The following is an 11,521-nucleotide window of genomic DNA, read 5'->3' on the forward strand; positions in this document are numbered from 1 at the left end:
CCTTCTGGGCTGAGACCCAGCAGCCTTCCACACGGGCGTCCTTGTAACGTGGCTGCCCCCCAAAGGCTGTTTCTGGAACTCAGCTCCAGGTGCCTTGTGTCCACTCTGGTCCCCTACTGGCTTTTCCTCTTGGAGTAATTCTGGAAGGTAGCGAAGGTGGAATGAAGGGAAGTGTACTGGTTTTGTTCCTTCCAGATCCTTCCAGGGCTCTGTTGCTGAACAGTGTGTGTTTGAGAGGACTACGCTGTAACCTGCAAAGTATTTCTCCCCCACTCCCAATAAACACAGGGCGGACGAAGTGTGTCAGGTACCAGCTGAAAAAACAGGGTGCCGGTTTTTGCTTTGGATACATTTACTGCTGTTTTGGAAAAATTACAGTGCCTGAGCTGACATCTGGTGGGAGCCAAGCAGCTAGAATGGAGTGTTGTTTAAATTTTTTTTTAATGTTTATTTATTTTTGAGAGAGAGACAGAGCGTGAGCAGGGGAGGGGCAGAGAGAGAGGGAGATACAGAATCGGAAGTAGGCTCCCGGCTCCGGGCTGTCAGCACAGGGCCCGACGCGGGGCTCGAACCCACGGCTTGTGACATCATGACTTGAGCCGAGGTCCCTAACCAACCGAGCCATCCAGGCGCCCCTAGATGGAGTGCTGTTTAAATGGAAGATGCTAGCGTGTGCTCAGGCTTCCTCCTGGTCCAGTTATGACCAATGGGCAAAAGGCAAGCTTAATCCTGCCACGTCACATAATATGAAGGTACAAGCAAAAGGAATTTCAGTGGTGACCGATGAAAAACAGCCCGTAACTGCAAAATGCGGAGTGGGGCTTAGGTCTTAGCTACTGGCTTCTGACCACAAGGGGACTTATGGGCTAAGTGGGTCTTCTTCCTTGTCCCCTGTCCTCACTGTTTCAAAGTTGCTATGTAAGAGGGCCCGTTGTGCAAACTCGGTCACGTTCTGTATCAACTATCGGATGAATAACGGAAAGAAACAAGAACAGAACAATGCAAAAAACCCGACTCCAAACCAAGTTGCTTTATTTAAAATGATGAACAAGTTTCATCCAAGTGAAAGTTAAAAATACCAGTCAAATGGCAGAGCCACAGGCATTTGGTGGCGGAGCCCACGGCGAGATGAAAGCAGACGTAGGAGGCTGCTGGGTGCGTGTGACAGCTGCAGGAGGCGTGAGGACTCAACTCAGCACGTGGTCCCCGGCCTTCCGCACTGTCCAGTCACCCTGGAGACAGCCGGCCGGGCCAGTGCTCAGGGGACACGAGGAGTGTCACGTTTTTGAACTACTGATGACAGCCACCACCTGAGGGGCTGGGGCACGAGGTTTGTCTAGTTTGGCTGTATAGAACGTGACATCATTGGAACATTGTGGCAGAAGGTGGGGAGGGGAGTGTGAGGAGGAACCAGACTCCGCGGGGAACCATCGACAGTACCAGCACACATGACAAACGACTTACTTGTGGAAACGCTACACAGGATTCGAGGAACCTACAGCTGCGCACTTACACGCCTACGTCCTTAGAAAGCACTTTTTACGACATTTACCGCAAAACTCCCGCTCTGTCCCACACGCTCATCTGAGGTCCTAAATCACATCCAGGCGGAACCTCTAATAAGTTCACGAAGCAACTTATACCAGCAACTTTCTTGCTTACCCTTAGATATCTTTAGCTAATTTAGAAAGAGAAACCAAACACTAAGAACACGGCTATGATGTTAATTACGTTCTTTTATGAAGATCTCATCAACTTGTATTTTGTAAAGTCTGAACTTGCTTTTCTGGCCGCGGAAATGGATATGCCGGACTCTACCTACCCCGACCAGCGACCCTTGGGAACCACGGCACACTCACTGTCCCTTAGCTCCACGAGAGGAGGGACCTGGACTCGTCACTGCTTCATCTCCAGCACCTAGAACAGTGGCTGGCACTCAAACGCAGGCTGGGTGCTCGAATGACTAATCAATGGGCATCTGCGAGCCTGAGCCAAATGTGAACAACGTCCCTGCGTTTGATGGCTCTCCCCTCAAAGGTGTCACCCTGAATATCCCAGCACTACTGATGACCCCAGAGGCACCTGTGTGCGGCCCTGGATACTCAGGCTGATGGTAGAACCCTTGGTGCTCACTCCCGAAGCCCCAGAGGCTCCCCCCCACCCCCATGTCTTCATCCACCTGCTCCTATCAGACGTTACCGGTCCAAGAGCCCTCGTTCCAGGACCCAGCACGTTGGGTTTTAAGTTGAAGAATCCCTAGAAAATAGTTTCATGCGGTATCCTTCTCTCACTACTGCTGATGGCACGTGGAGCAGCCCAGGCCACGAGGGCAGAAGGGTTGACGTCAGAACAGATGGCCCTGGTCCCCACTTTCTACCTTGTCCTGAGCACCCGGCCATCACTCCACTCCTTTCTCAGTTTCCGCACCCCATCCCTGCTTTCTTTCCACACTGGTGTGCTCGGCTGGCCCACGGTGACAGTAAAAGGGGAGGCGTGGGAGGTGCTGAATCCCGGCCTGGCTAAAACAAAGACTGTCCATGGTCATTCATGGGCCAGCGAGAGCCCAACGGCAGCATGTAATCTGTGTGAGCCAGATGCTTTCAGGTGGAGGGACTGCGAGCCTGCCAGATGAGCTGGTTCCCTTATTTCTGAGTATTGTTTGTCAAACAGGAATCACCCATCGCTGGAGCCTCTGGGGGGGCGGGGGGGGGGGGAGGCTAATCTCTCCAATTTAAACTACGCTGTCATCGCAGCCACTGCACGCCCCCTGGCGGCAAATAGCCTTTTGCTTTTGTTGGTTTTCCTTTAAACCGAGGCTTAGAGAGGTTGGTACGAATTTGAGAGGAAGGTGCGATCGCCCCGTAGCAATACTGGGGAGATGAAAAAATTATTTTGAAGATGGCAAGAAAATTTTAAAAAGGAGGAGGGACACCATTCAGGTATTAATACAAACAGGTTACAAGTTCTGGGTGTGTGACTTTACTCACACGCACACACACCCTGAAGCCCGGGGCCGCCGAGCCCTGTGGCCGGGCGGGGAAAGGAGGGCGGGTGACGGGCGCCAGCGCTGAGGAAGGTGTTAGATGTTCTCCATCCCATCCGGCCGCTTCTTTGCATGGCATTTGAGGATGCAGAAAACACAAAATAGGGGCCCAACCTCCTAGAGTAAAGCCACTCTAGTGTCGACCGACCTAGTGTCGAGAAATGGTAACCACTCTGCTAAAAATGTAACCTCTGCACAGAAGAGACCTGGGTTCCCCAGATTAAAGCCACGTGTCGGGAGGATCTGGGGGAGGCGACACCACACGATTCCAGGATGCGTGCACACACCTCGCGGCTCGCCCGGGAGACTACGGCGAGAGCCCCTCTGCCCTCCGGCTGCTCGTGCCCTGGCCTGCGTTCCCACCCAGAAGACGGCACGTCCCTGCCAAGCCCCCTTTCACTTTTAAGTTTAGTTGAATTCAGGGACGGATTAAGGCAAGCAGATAAGAATGAAGAGGGCAAGACGTGGAACCTGCTGGTCAATCCCCAAGCGTTCACGGAGGAGTTGTCTGGAAGCCCAGACAAGATCCCAAAGGCGAGAAGCACCGTATATGACCTCACTCCAGACGTGCAGCCCGAGGCGCCCACCTCGTGTCTGCCGGTCAAACGAACGGGGACACTCATCGCGACGTCTCTCGCAAAGCAGATCACGCGGCAGGAAAGACCAGGACACGTCTGTCAGGAGGCAGCCCCGTTCCTCATTCATGTTCCGTGATGAGAATGCACTGAACACCTTTCCTGCTCTGTCCCCAACCCAAACCCCGATGCGGCGTCCTTCCCCCTAGGACACTCGGCACACACACACCGCCAGGATGCATGAGGCCCTCCGACGGCAGAGAGAAGGGAACGCGTCACAAGACAGTGCTCGCGGTGGTGAGCGGTGCCGCACGTGCCGGCTGGGTCACCGCCACGCGGCTTCGGACAAAGGGTGACACGGGGAGGTGGCGCACACGTGGCACTTCGTACGCGTAACCGGCTCGCACGCAAATCCGAGTCCGCTCGCCCCTCAGGGCCCGCTGGTGGGCAGCCGGCTCTTGGACGGCAGAGGTTCCGCACCAACAGTCGGTGAGGGGTCAGATGCAGCCGGCTGCTCCCGGGATGGCGACCCTCCGGCCTCAGGGCGGAGCAGCGTGGTTCAGAGACAGCACAGGCCTTGTCACCCAGGGGCCCACGGGCCTGCAGCGTTTCGGGGTTTCACTGAGGGTCGTGAGCTTTTAAACTTCTTGGCCATCTATTCTTAGGAAGCAGTGAAAACAGCATTTGACCGAAGACAGAAGCTTGGACCAGAGAAGGATGATCCAAATTCAAAGAAGACAGAGGAAAAGGAGGGAGCAGAAGACGTGAAAACTGAGTCAGGTGGCCGCCAACCACGTACGCAGGAACCACCTCAGGGACAGTCTCTCTCTTTGCTCAGGGGTGAGCCCGGCTTCCACAAGTGTCCCTAATCCTGCCAAGGAAAGTACAACTGCCTGTAATCAGCATGTAGACGGCACAGCGGGTGCAAAGCTGGAAGGAAACGTTAAAGCCGAACCCCAGGACCCCACGTGGCATTAAGGGCAGGGCTGTCCCTACGACCTTCCCTTCCAAGTTACAAAGTCACACATTGCGGGCAGGTAGGAGTGAGTCCGCGACAACACAGACGCCTTAAAAAGGCAAGAAGTGAAATCTAAGAGCGGCCTGAAGAGGGCGACTGGGTTGAGGAATGCACGTTCTAGTCCCACAAATTCAGGTGAACAGGACACCTGAACTTCTCGTGGGATTCCAGTGTGACTGCAGAGGACGAGGGAAACAGACAGAAAGGAACATGGGTCCTAAACTTTCCTAACACACCGAAGACAACACTCTGCTCAGAGATACAAAGGACGCGACAGGGACGTCGTCCGCGGCGCTGCCGGGGCCTCAGACACTTAAAAAGTCGTGGGAACTTCAGTATCTGACTACCTTCCCGAAACGTCTCCCCGTCTCCCCGTTGCAGACGCGCTGCAACTCGCACCGTGGCAAGGGGCTCTGGGATCCGGGCCCTGGGGCGCACGGCAGCCACCAACCCCCTCCCCGTAAGCCCGTCATGTGCCCAGCACAGGGCCACTGCTGGCAGAAATGACCTTAGTGACTTTAAGCGTTCGCTTATTGAGATCCACTCTGGTTCGAACGAGCATGGGAGACGGGATGGAGACCTCACAAAACACCCGAGTTCTGCGCCGCCGTCTCCCTCGGTGTGAGCGCTCAAAGGGACGACGGCGGTGGGGGACAACAACGCCAGGAGGCCACACCTCAGGCCCTCAGGAGGCACGGGGAACTTCTCCCGCGCTGCCGCCTGTACAGCTGTAACCATCGCCTCCCCGCCGAGCGCGCACGCCAGCGGAGTCCCTGCTGTCCCCCAAGGCCGCAAGAATAACAAGGGGGGGTTTCTGGTATCCTCGAGGGGAAAAAATGGCAAGGATAGAAAACGAATTTAATTTTTATTAAATAACATTAAGGGTGTCCTTGGCACCATCCACACAGATTCTTGCCTTTCGGCATAAAAGAAGCCACGTTCATCTGCACCGGTAGCGGTGAAAAAAGCCACTGCAGCAAAGGCCGAGTGAACGGACTCGTATTCCGAGAGCGGCCTCATTCTCTGCCTTTGTCCGGCCCTCCCCTTGACCACGGATCCAAAAGGCTGACCTCCCCAGGGCCCCGCCCCTCGTGTGGCCACATCCCTCCTACGCAGACGGCGGCCGTGCGTGGTCACCTGGAGGAGCTGCGCTCTTTGCTCACACAGTCGTCCTGGGAGGTGGTGTCCCCGTTTCCCATCATGCTGCACGTCCTCCGCTTCTTCCTGCGGTGCGTTGTCCCGTCCCCTTCCGACCCGGACTCACACTGGACATGGGAGGAGAAAAGCAGGAATTTGACCGGATGCAACCCGGTCTGTCAACAAGCCTCCGCCCTCCAGAAACGGCACAAATGTCCGGGTTCTCCCAGAAGCGAAGCAGCCGCTTCTGCCCGCTCCGCAACACGGCCCCGCTACCCGGCCCCGGAAACACCGTGGCTGCCCCCAGACGCCGGGGGGCCCGCCAGCGCTCTCTGATGGGGGGCTTACGGGTTTAGAATCAAGACGCGGCTCTAAGGACGGTCTACAGCCGGCACTCTGACGCCGCATTATGCCATCCCGCTGCGCGGACACAGACCCCCGAGGCGGGAGAGAGGGGACACAGGGCCCTGCACAGTCTCGTTCCCCCGCCCCCTGGGGAACACCAAATCGACAGATTCTGTGAAGCAGTAGGACGGCAATTTCACCCGCTGAGGGCACAGGTCCCTCTTCCCCGGTATCCCGTTAGCTTTTAACAAGCCGCTGAGCTTGCGCGGATCCCAGGCTCACGGGTTAATTCAGGGGAAATTCTCAGCACAGACGCGAGGCTCTGTGTCCGAACGCCCACGCTGCCGTTTGCTAGCTGTGTGACCCTGGGTCGCTCACTTAGCGAGATCCCCCAACACTCCTTTTGCCTCCCAAAGTTCTTGCGATGACCCCCCACGCACGCGCGAGGCTACAAACTGGGCGGAATTCACCACACAGCAGGGAGGGTGGCAGCCGGAGCTCTTGGCGGAATCGGCTCTCTCTCCCTCTGGGCCAGGAGGAGGGAAGGCTGCCGCTGAGTCCCCCTGCCAGTGACCTCCCGGGAGGCCTGGGGAGGGAGCAGGGCCTCACCTCCGAGTCCGAGTCGGATGAGCTGGAGCTGGAGGAACTGGAGGAGTCACTGGAGCTGTCGGATGCGATCCCCGTGGACTCCTGAAGGTCAACCGAGTCGGCCAGGACCGCCAACTCGGGGTGCTCTTGCTTCAAGATCCTGAGAGACAAGAAACATCGTTCCCAGCGCTGGGACCGGCGAGCACACCGAGCACATTTAACCCCGGACCCGGAGCTGAGGCCTGCCTCTCTCGGGAGCGCCCGGGAGTGCCGGACGGGGACGTGGTGAGGACACACGCACCCGCAGGCCGGGAGCAGAAGCCCCCGCGTGCCTGCCGCCCAGGATCTCCGGAAAGGCGAACTGGCTGCTCGCGGCTCACTCTGACCTTCGCAAAGGAGCCGGCTGTAATGCCAACGTGTGAGGCACAGTTGCCCTGAGTCAGGCTGCGCTTTCGTCCACCTGGGAGAAAAAGTCTCTCTTCCTTGTGTTTTTTTTCTGTTTGTTTCCTCCTGAACCTTTCCTAGTGGATTTTCTAAACCCTTCCTTTCCACAACACAGCGTTTAGTGACTGCAGTCGGGCTCGGTTAAGTTCCCTTCGTAAGCGGAGAAACAATCAGATTTGTAAGAAATAAGAAGCGTCAAGTAACAGAGAGGGTTCCCCTCGCTCGAAGATACACCTGAACTGGACTTTCAGAGGCGGGAACCCTCCCCTCAGGGACCTAATCTGGCGTCCGCACTAACCAGGGAGAAAGCACCTGCTGTGCGGTTAAGGCCTTTAGAACGACCGAGTCACGGCATACAGCGGCCGGTGGGACAAAGTAAGTGGGCCGCAGGTGCCCGAGGGTCCGGGGAGAACAAAGCCACCACCCTTGCTGGCCCTCTCAGCAGGGAAGCTGAGCACTGACCAAGCCAGGATCCCTCTCTTACCCCGAGAGCTGGTCCCTCCAGGTCAGGGTTGGGACACAGTGGCACGGGGTGGCTGGGGGTGGCTTGCACTGCCGCTGCCCGTGCTGTATCTGTTCTGTGGATAAACAGAGGAGCTAAGTCTCCAGGGCAGTCACCTCGCTCATAAGAACTGAAGGTAGTAAGTTCAAAGGGGCATAATGCTTCTGAGTAAGAAAAAGAAAGAACCAAAATAAAACCCAAACAACATGGCTTCCTTTGCTAAGTGCTAGCCTTTGGGGGGGGGGGGGGGAGGACAAAAATCGAAAACAAAACAAAACAGAAACAAAAGAAACACCCCAATCATGGCCATGTTTTGACGGACTGACTTTGATCAAACATGCAGAGTCTTACCCTGTCGCCTCGAGGCTGGCAAGCATCCTGAGAACTAGCCCTGACCTTGGACCCCCTGGCCTCTGCCCATGAGGTTTTGCAGCCCCAGCTCTCCCAGGCCTCAGACCAGCACACGTTACTGCAGCGGTGGACTTTTTTTTTACTTCGCCTCTGGGGTTGGAGTTGGAACAAAGCAAAAGAAGAAGGAAACGTCTCTCACCTATACCATTTCCGCGATAACTTTGGTCTTCCTCTTACCGTCTTGTGCCATACAACAGGGAAGTTGGTGCTGCTGGCAAAATTCTGAGTGATGGCAATGGTGGTGTCAAGATTAAGGACAACGTGCCACCAGCCTCCTGAAATCCAACAAATAAGCAGTTAAACAGGGCTGGGTTCCGTACAAAATCACGAATGACAAAAACCCTGCCAACAGCGGGTTCCAATCTACGGGGAGGGACTCAGGGACAGGAGACCCAGCGTGGTAAATGCTTCTCCTGATCCAGGAATCACAACTAATCCGTGTAAACTTCTCCTGGAGCACAGCTGTGCCTGCTCATTTCCAGACTGTCCGTGGCTGCTTTCCTGCTCCAAGGGCAGAATTAAGCAGTTGGAATAAACACTGTCTGCCCCCCAACCCCCATGCTTAAGATATTTACTGTCTGCCCTTTACAGAAAAAGCGTGTGGACCCCTGCTGATCCAAAACTGTGATCAAAACTATAAAAGCAGTAAGTTCTTCAGTTTCTATCTCAATACCTATTCAGACCTGTCTTAAATTTATTTTTTAATGGTTTTTTTTTTTTTTTGGCAGAGAGAGAGACAGAGCATGAGCGGGGGAGGGGCAGAGAGAGAGAGAGAGACACAGAATCCAAAGCAGGCTCCAGGCTCTGAGCTGTCAGCACAGAGCCCAACGTGGGGCTCGAACCCACGAACTGTGAGGTCATGACCTGAGCCGAAGTCGGACAATCAACCGACTGAACAACCCAGGCACCCCATAAGACCTATCTTAAATATTAAACACCCTTGCCCTCGACACTTAACCTATCATAACAAAATGTCGTTTTTTTGTTTTCTTCCGAAGTGTAGTTTTCAGGTATGGGACTTCCTGCCTCTTGGCCCCAAGTTCCTATTTCCTGACTCAACCCAGCCAGTGCTACACTGTATTAAAAACCCAATTTGCAGAAATACACGCAAGTCACCGCACATCCACAAAGACACTAGGTAACTACCAGGGACAGAGATGGGCACACTCTTTACATACAGGAAATTTCCCAACAACCACTATAGATTCAGGTTACAAGAAATGTGGACAGCGGCCCCCTAAGTGCTTGATGGCACAGCGACAGACCTCACTGTCCGAGGCGGGCACCAGTGAGTTCATTTAGAGTCAGCATGCAGGGGGATCTCTTTGACTCCGTCTGCATTTACTTCTGCTCCGAAATGACAAATAAAACAATGTGCTTTCTCTCAGTTCCTCTATACCTGGTACGAAGACAGTCTCTCCTGGTTTTTGTAAGATCTCCAGGGGTTTGAATTCAGGCGGCCAGGTGGGAAGCTGCGTCCGGGGATGGATGATACTAAACCAGGTAATAGCCTCGTCTTGCTGGTTCCCTCCTTCTTCACGGGTCACCTTGATGAGTTCCCTGGGCGTGCTGGTAGGAAACAGGCACCAGCGCTTGTGGCCCTGAACTAAGGCGTTCCAGGCACTGGTTCCCAGAGGGTCGATGTGAATTCCGGTTCCAGAGCGTGGCGGCCCCATCACAAACCACCTGAAGGACAGAAACGTCCAAGACGTGAAGGATAAACTGACTCTGCGCACACATACTACAAAAACAGTGAGTTCTTGGTCTCATAAAACACATTACGTGACCTCCATTTCAGAGATCACGCAGACTCTGCCACAAGGGAACGCTGAACGAATCGTGCCTGGAGTGCTCCATAACAGAAAAAATAAAAATCACTGATGTGGCCTACTACTGGGCTTTAACTATTAAAACTTTCCTTGGGGCGCCTGGGTGGCTCAGTCGGTTAAGCATCCGACTTCGGCTCAGGTCATAATCTCGCGGTTCGTGGATTTAAGTCCCTGAACTGACAGTTCGGAGCCTGGAGACTGCAAGGGATTCTGTGTCTCCCCAGCTCTCTGCCCCTCCCCTGCTCACTCTCTGTCTCAGAAATAAAGAAACGTTAAAGAAAAAAAAAATTAGAAGCCACCCTTAAAGATCAGTAGTTCAACTCTGCTTGAATGTTCGAGTCACCTGGGGAGCCTTCTGAAATCTTGATGCCTAGGTGGCAACCCAAACCAATGAAACCCGTCTGTGGCGGCAGGGCCTGGTCAGGCAGCAGTTAACCCCCTAAGTTCCATGTGCAGCCAAGGAGAACCACTCAGTGTTCTGGAAAAAGGTTGGCTGACCGCGCTCAGGTGACACATCCTGTCGTACAGAAGAGCCTAAGGGCTTCACCCCCAAGTACTTTACCTGTAAGGGGGCCTGCGTTTCTCCCCGGCATACTGGAAAAGGTCATCAGTGAAAAACTTGGGCACCTTGTAGTCTTCCAGAAGTTTCCTTCTTTTGGGGTGTTCACCATAGCTGCTGTCAAAGATGTAAAGGGGGCTGTCATCTCGAGTGCTCTCCATGTACTCGATGTAGTATTTCATCTTCATCTTCACTGAGTAACCGTCATTATCCTCACCGCACTTGAACTTCTGGTTCCGGTATTTCCTTTTGAGGCGCTCCAGGGTCCATTTCTCCTGAGCAGACCAGCCCTCTTGGGCATTGAGCAGAACCACGGGTTTGTAAGGTCTTTCGTAGCGCTCGACAAATTCTTCCACGGACAGCTGTAACGCGTCTGCCCTTTCCACGTTATCCTAGGGGAATCAGAAAAGACCGATCCAGTTAGAAAGAGACAAAAGCAACACAACAAAAAGTCCAGCGGTAGAAGACGGCGTCCCCCAGGTCCAGTTAGCTATGACATACCTAAGAAGCCAGATTCTTGTTCCGGCTTATCTTGCGGGGGGTGGGACGGAGGGGAAGGGATAAGGACCTGCGTGCGGACTGACACGTCGCACCCAGCGCCGCCCCACCAGGGGAAGGGGGCTACGCATCTCCCACTCGTGGGCCTTGACAGCCAGGTCCCAGAGGGCGCCGCCGCCCAAAGGGATCTAGGGGCGACAGCTCTCGTTGAGGGCGCCAAAGGCGTCAGCCTCCAGTTGCCCCGGGACAGGCGGCGGCCACGGCGCGGGCGGAAGGAGGTCGGCCCCGGAATCCGGCCCCCGGTGACCCCGACCTCCGCGGGGTGCGGGTGAGCCCATCGGAACTCGGGGGAGACGCGCCCGGAGAGGTCCCCGGCCGCCCGGAGACGCCCGTGCCCGGCCCACGACCCCGACCCCGGCCCGCTCACCGCCACTGCCGCCGGGTTCAGCGAGAAGCTCTCGTAGTAGTTGTGACGGGTCCAGTCCAGCGAGTCCTTGAGCTCCGGCCGCGCACTCCGCTTGGCCTCGCGGATCCGCTTCTTGCTCTTGTGGTTCATCTTGCGCGGGTCACCA

General features: G+C 55.3%; 1 protein-coding gene across 3 annotated transcripts; it reads right to left on the minus strand.

The window, feature by feature from the left end:
* Window positions 1-1,015: 1,015 nt before the first annotated feature.
* On the minus strand, window positions 1,016-11,508 carry JMJD6 (jumonji domain containing 6, arginine demethylase and lysine hydroxylase). Of its 3 annotated transcripts, none has more exons than XM_027052147.2 (7): window positions 11,377-11,508; window positions 10,455-10,843; window positions 9,463-9,749; window positions 8,203-8,338; window positions 6,728-6,866; window positions 5,774-5,901; window positions 1,016-4,489 (listed from the first exon to the last, which is right to left on the minus strand). In XM_027052147.2, the coding sequence occupies exons 1-7, from the start codon at window positions 11,503-11,505 to the stop codon at window positions 4,453-4,455; spliced, it is 1,245 nt and encodes a 414-aa protein (XP_026907948.2). In that variant the 5' UTR covers window positions 11,506-11,508; the 3' UTR covers window positions 1,016-4,452. The 3 variants fall into 3 exon arrangements, 2 of the variants coding, with proteins under 2 accessions (XP_026907948.2, XP_026907949.1); XR_003417815.2 differs by lacking the exon at window positions 1,016-4,489 and adding an exon at window positions 7,635-7,728; XM_027052148.2 differs by lacking the exons at window positions 1,016-4,489; window positions 5,774-5,901 and adding an exon at window positions 7,635-7,723.
* Between the last annotated feature and the right edge of the window lie 13 nt (window positions 11,509-11,521).

The sequence above is a fragment of the Acinonyx jubatus genome, chromosome E1 (assembly GCF_027475565.1).
Source record: "Acinonyx jubatus isolate Ajub_Pintada_27869175 chromosome E1, VMU_Ajub_asm_v1.0, whole genome shotgun sequence".
NCBI lineage: Eukaryota > Metazoa > Chordata > Mammalia > Carnivora > Felidae > Acinonyx > Acinonyx jubatus.

Excerpts from the sequence above, each read along its gene's own strand:
- JMJD6 (XM_027052147.2), bottom strand. The coding sequence starts at position 11,505 with ATGAACCACAAGAGCAAGAAGCGGATCCGCGAGGCCAAGCGGAGTGCG. Across the intron at positions 8,339-9,462 it reads AGAGACTGTCTTCGTACCAG|GAGGCTGGTGGCACGTTGTC; the intron begins GTATAGAGGAAC and ends GTTGGATTTCAG. Across the intron at positions 6,867-8,202 it reads TTATCGCGGAAATGGTATAG|GATCTTGAAGCAAGAGCACC; the intron begins GTGAGAGACGTT and ends CTTGTCTCTCAG.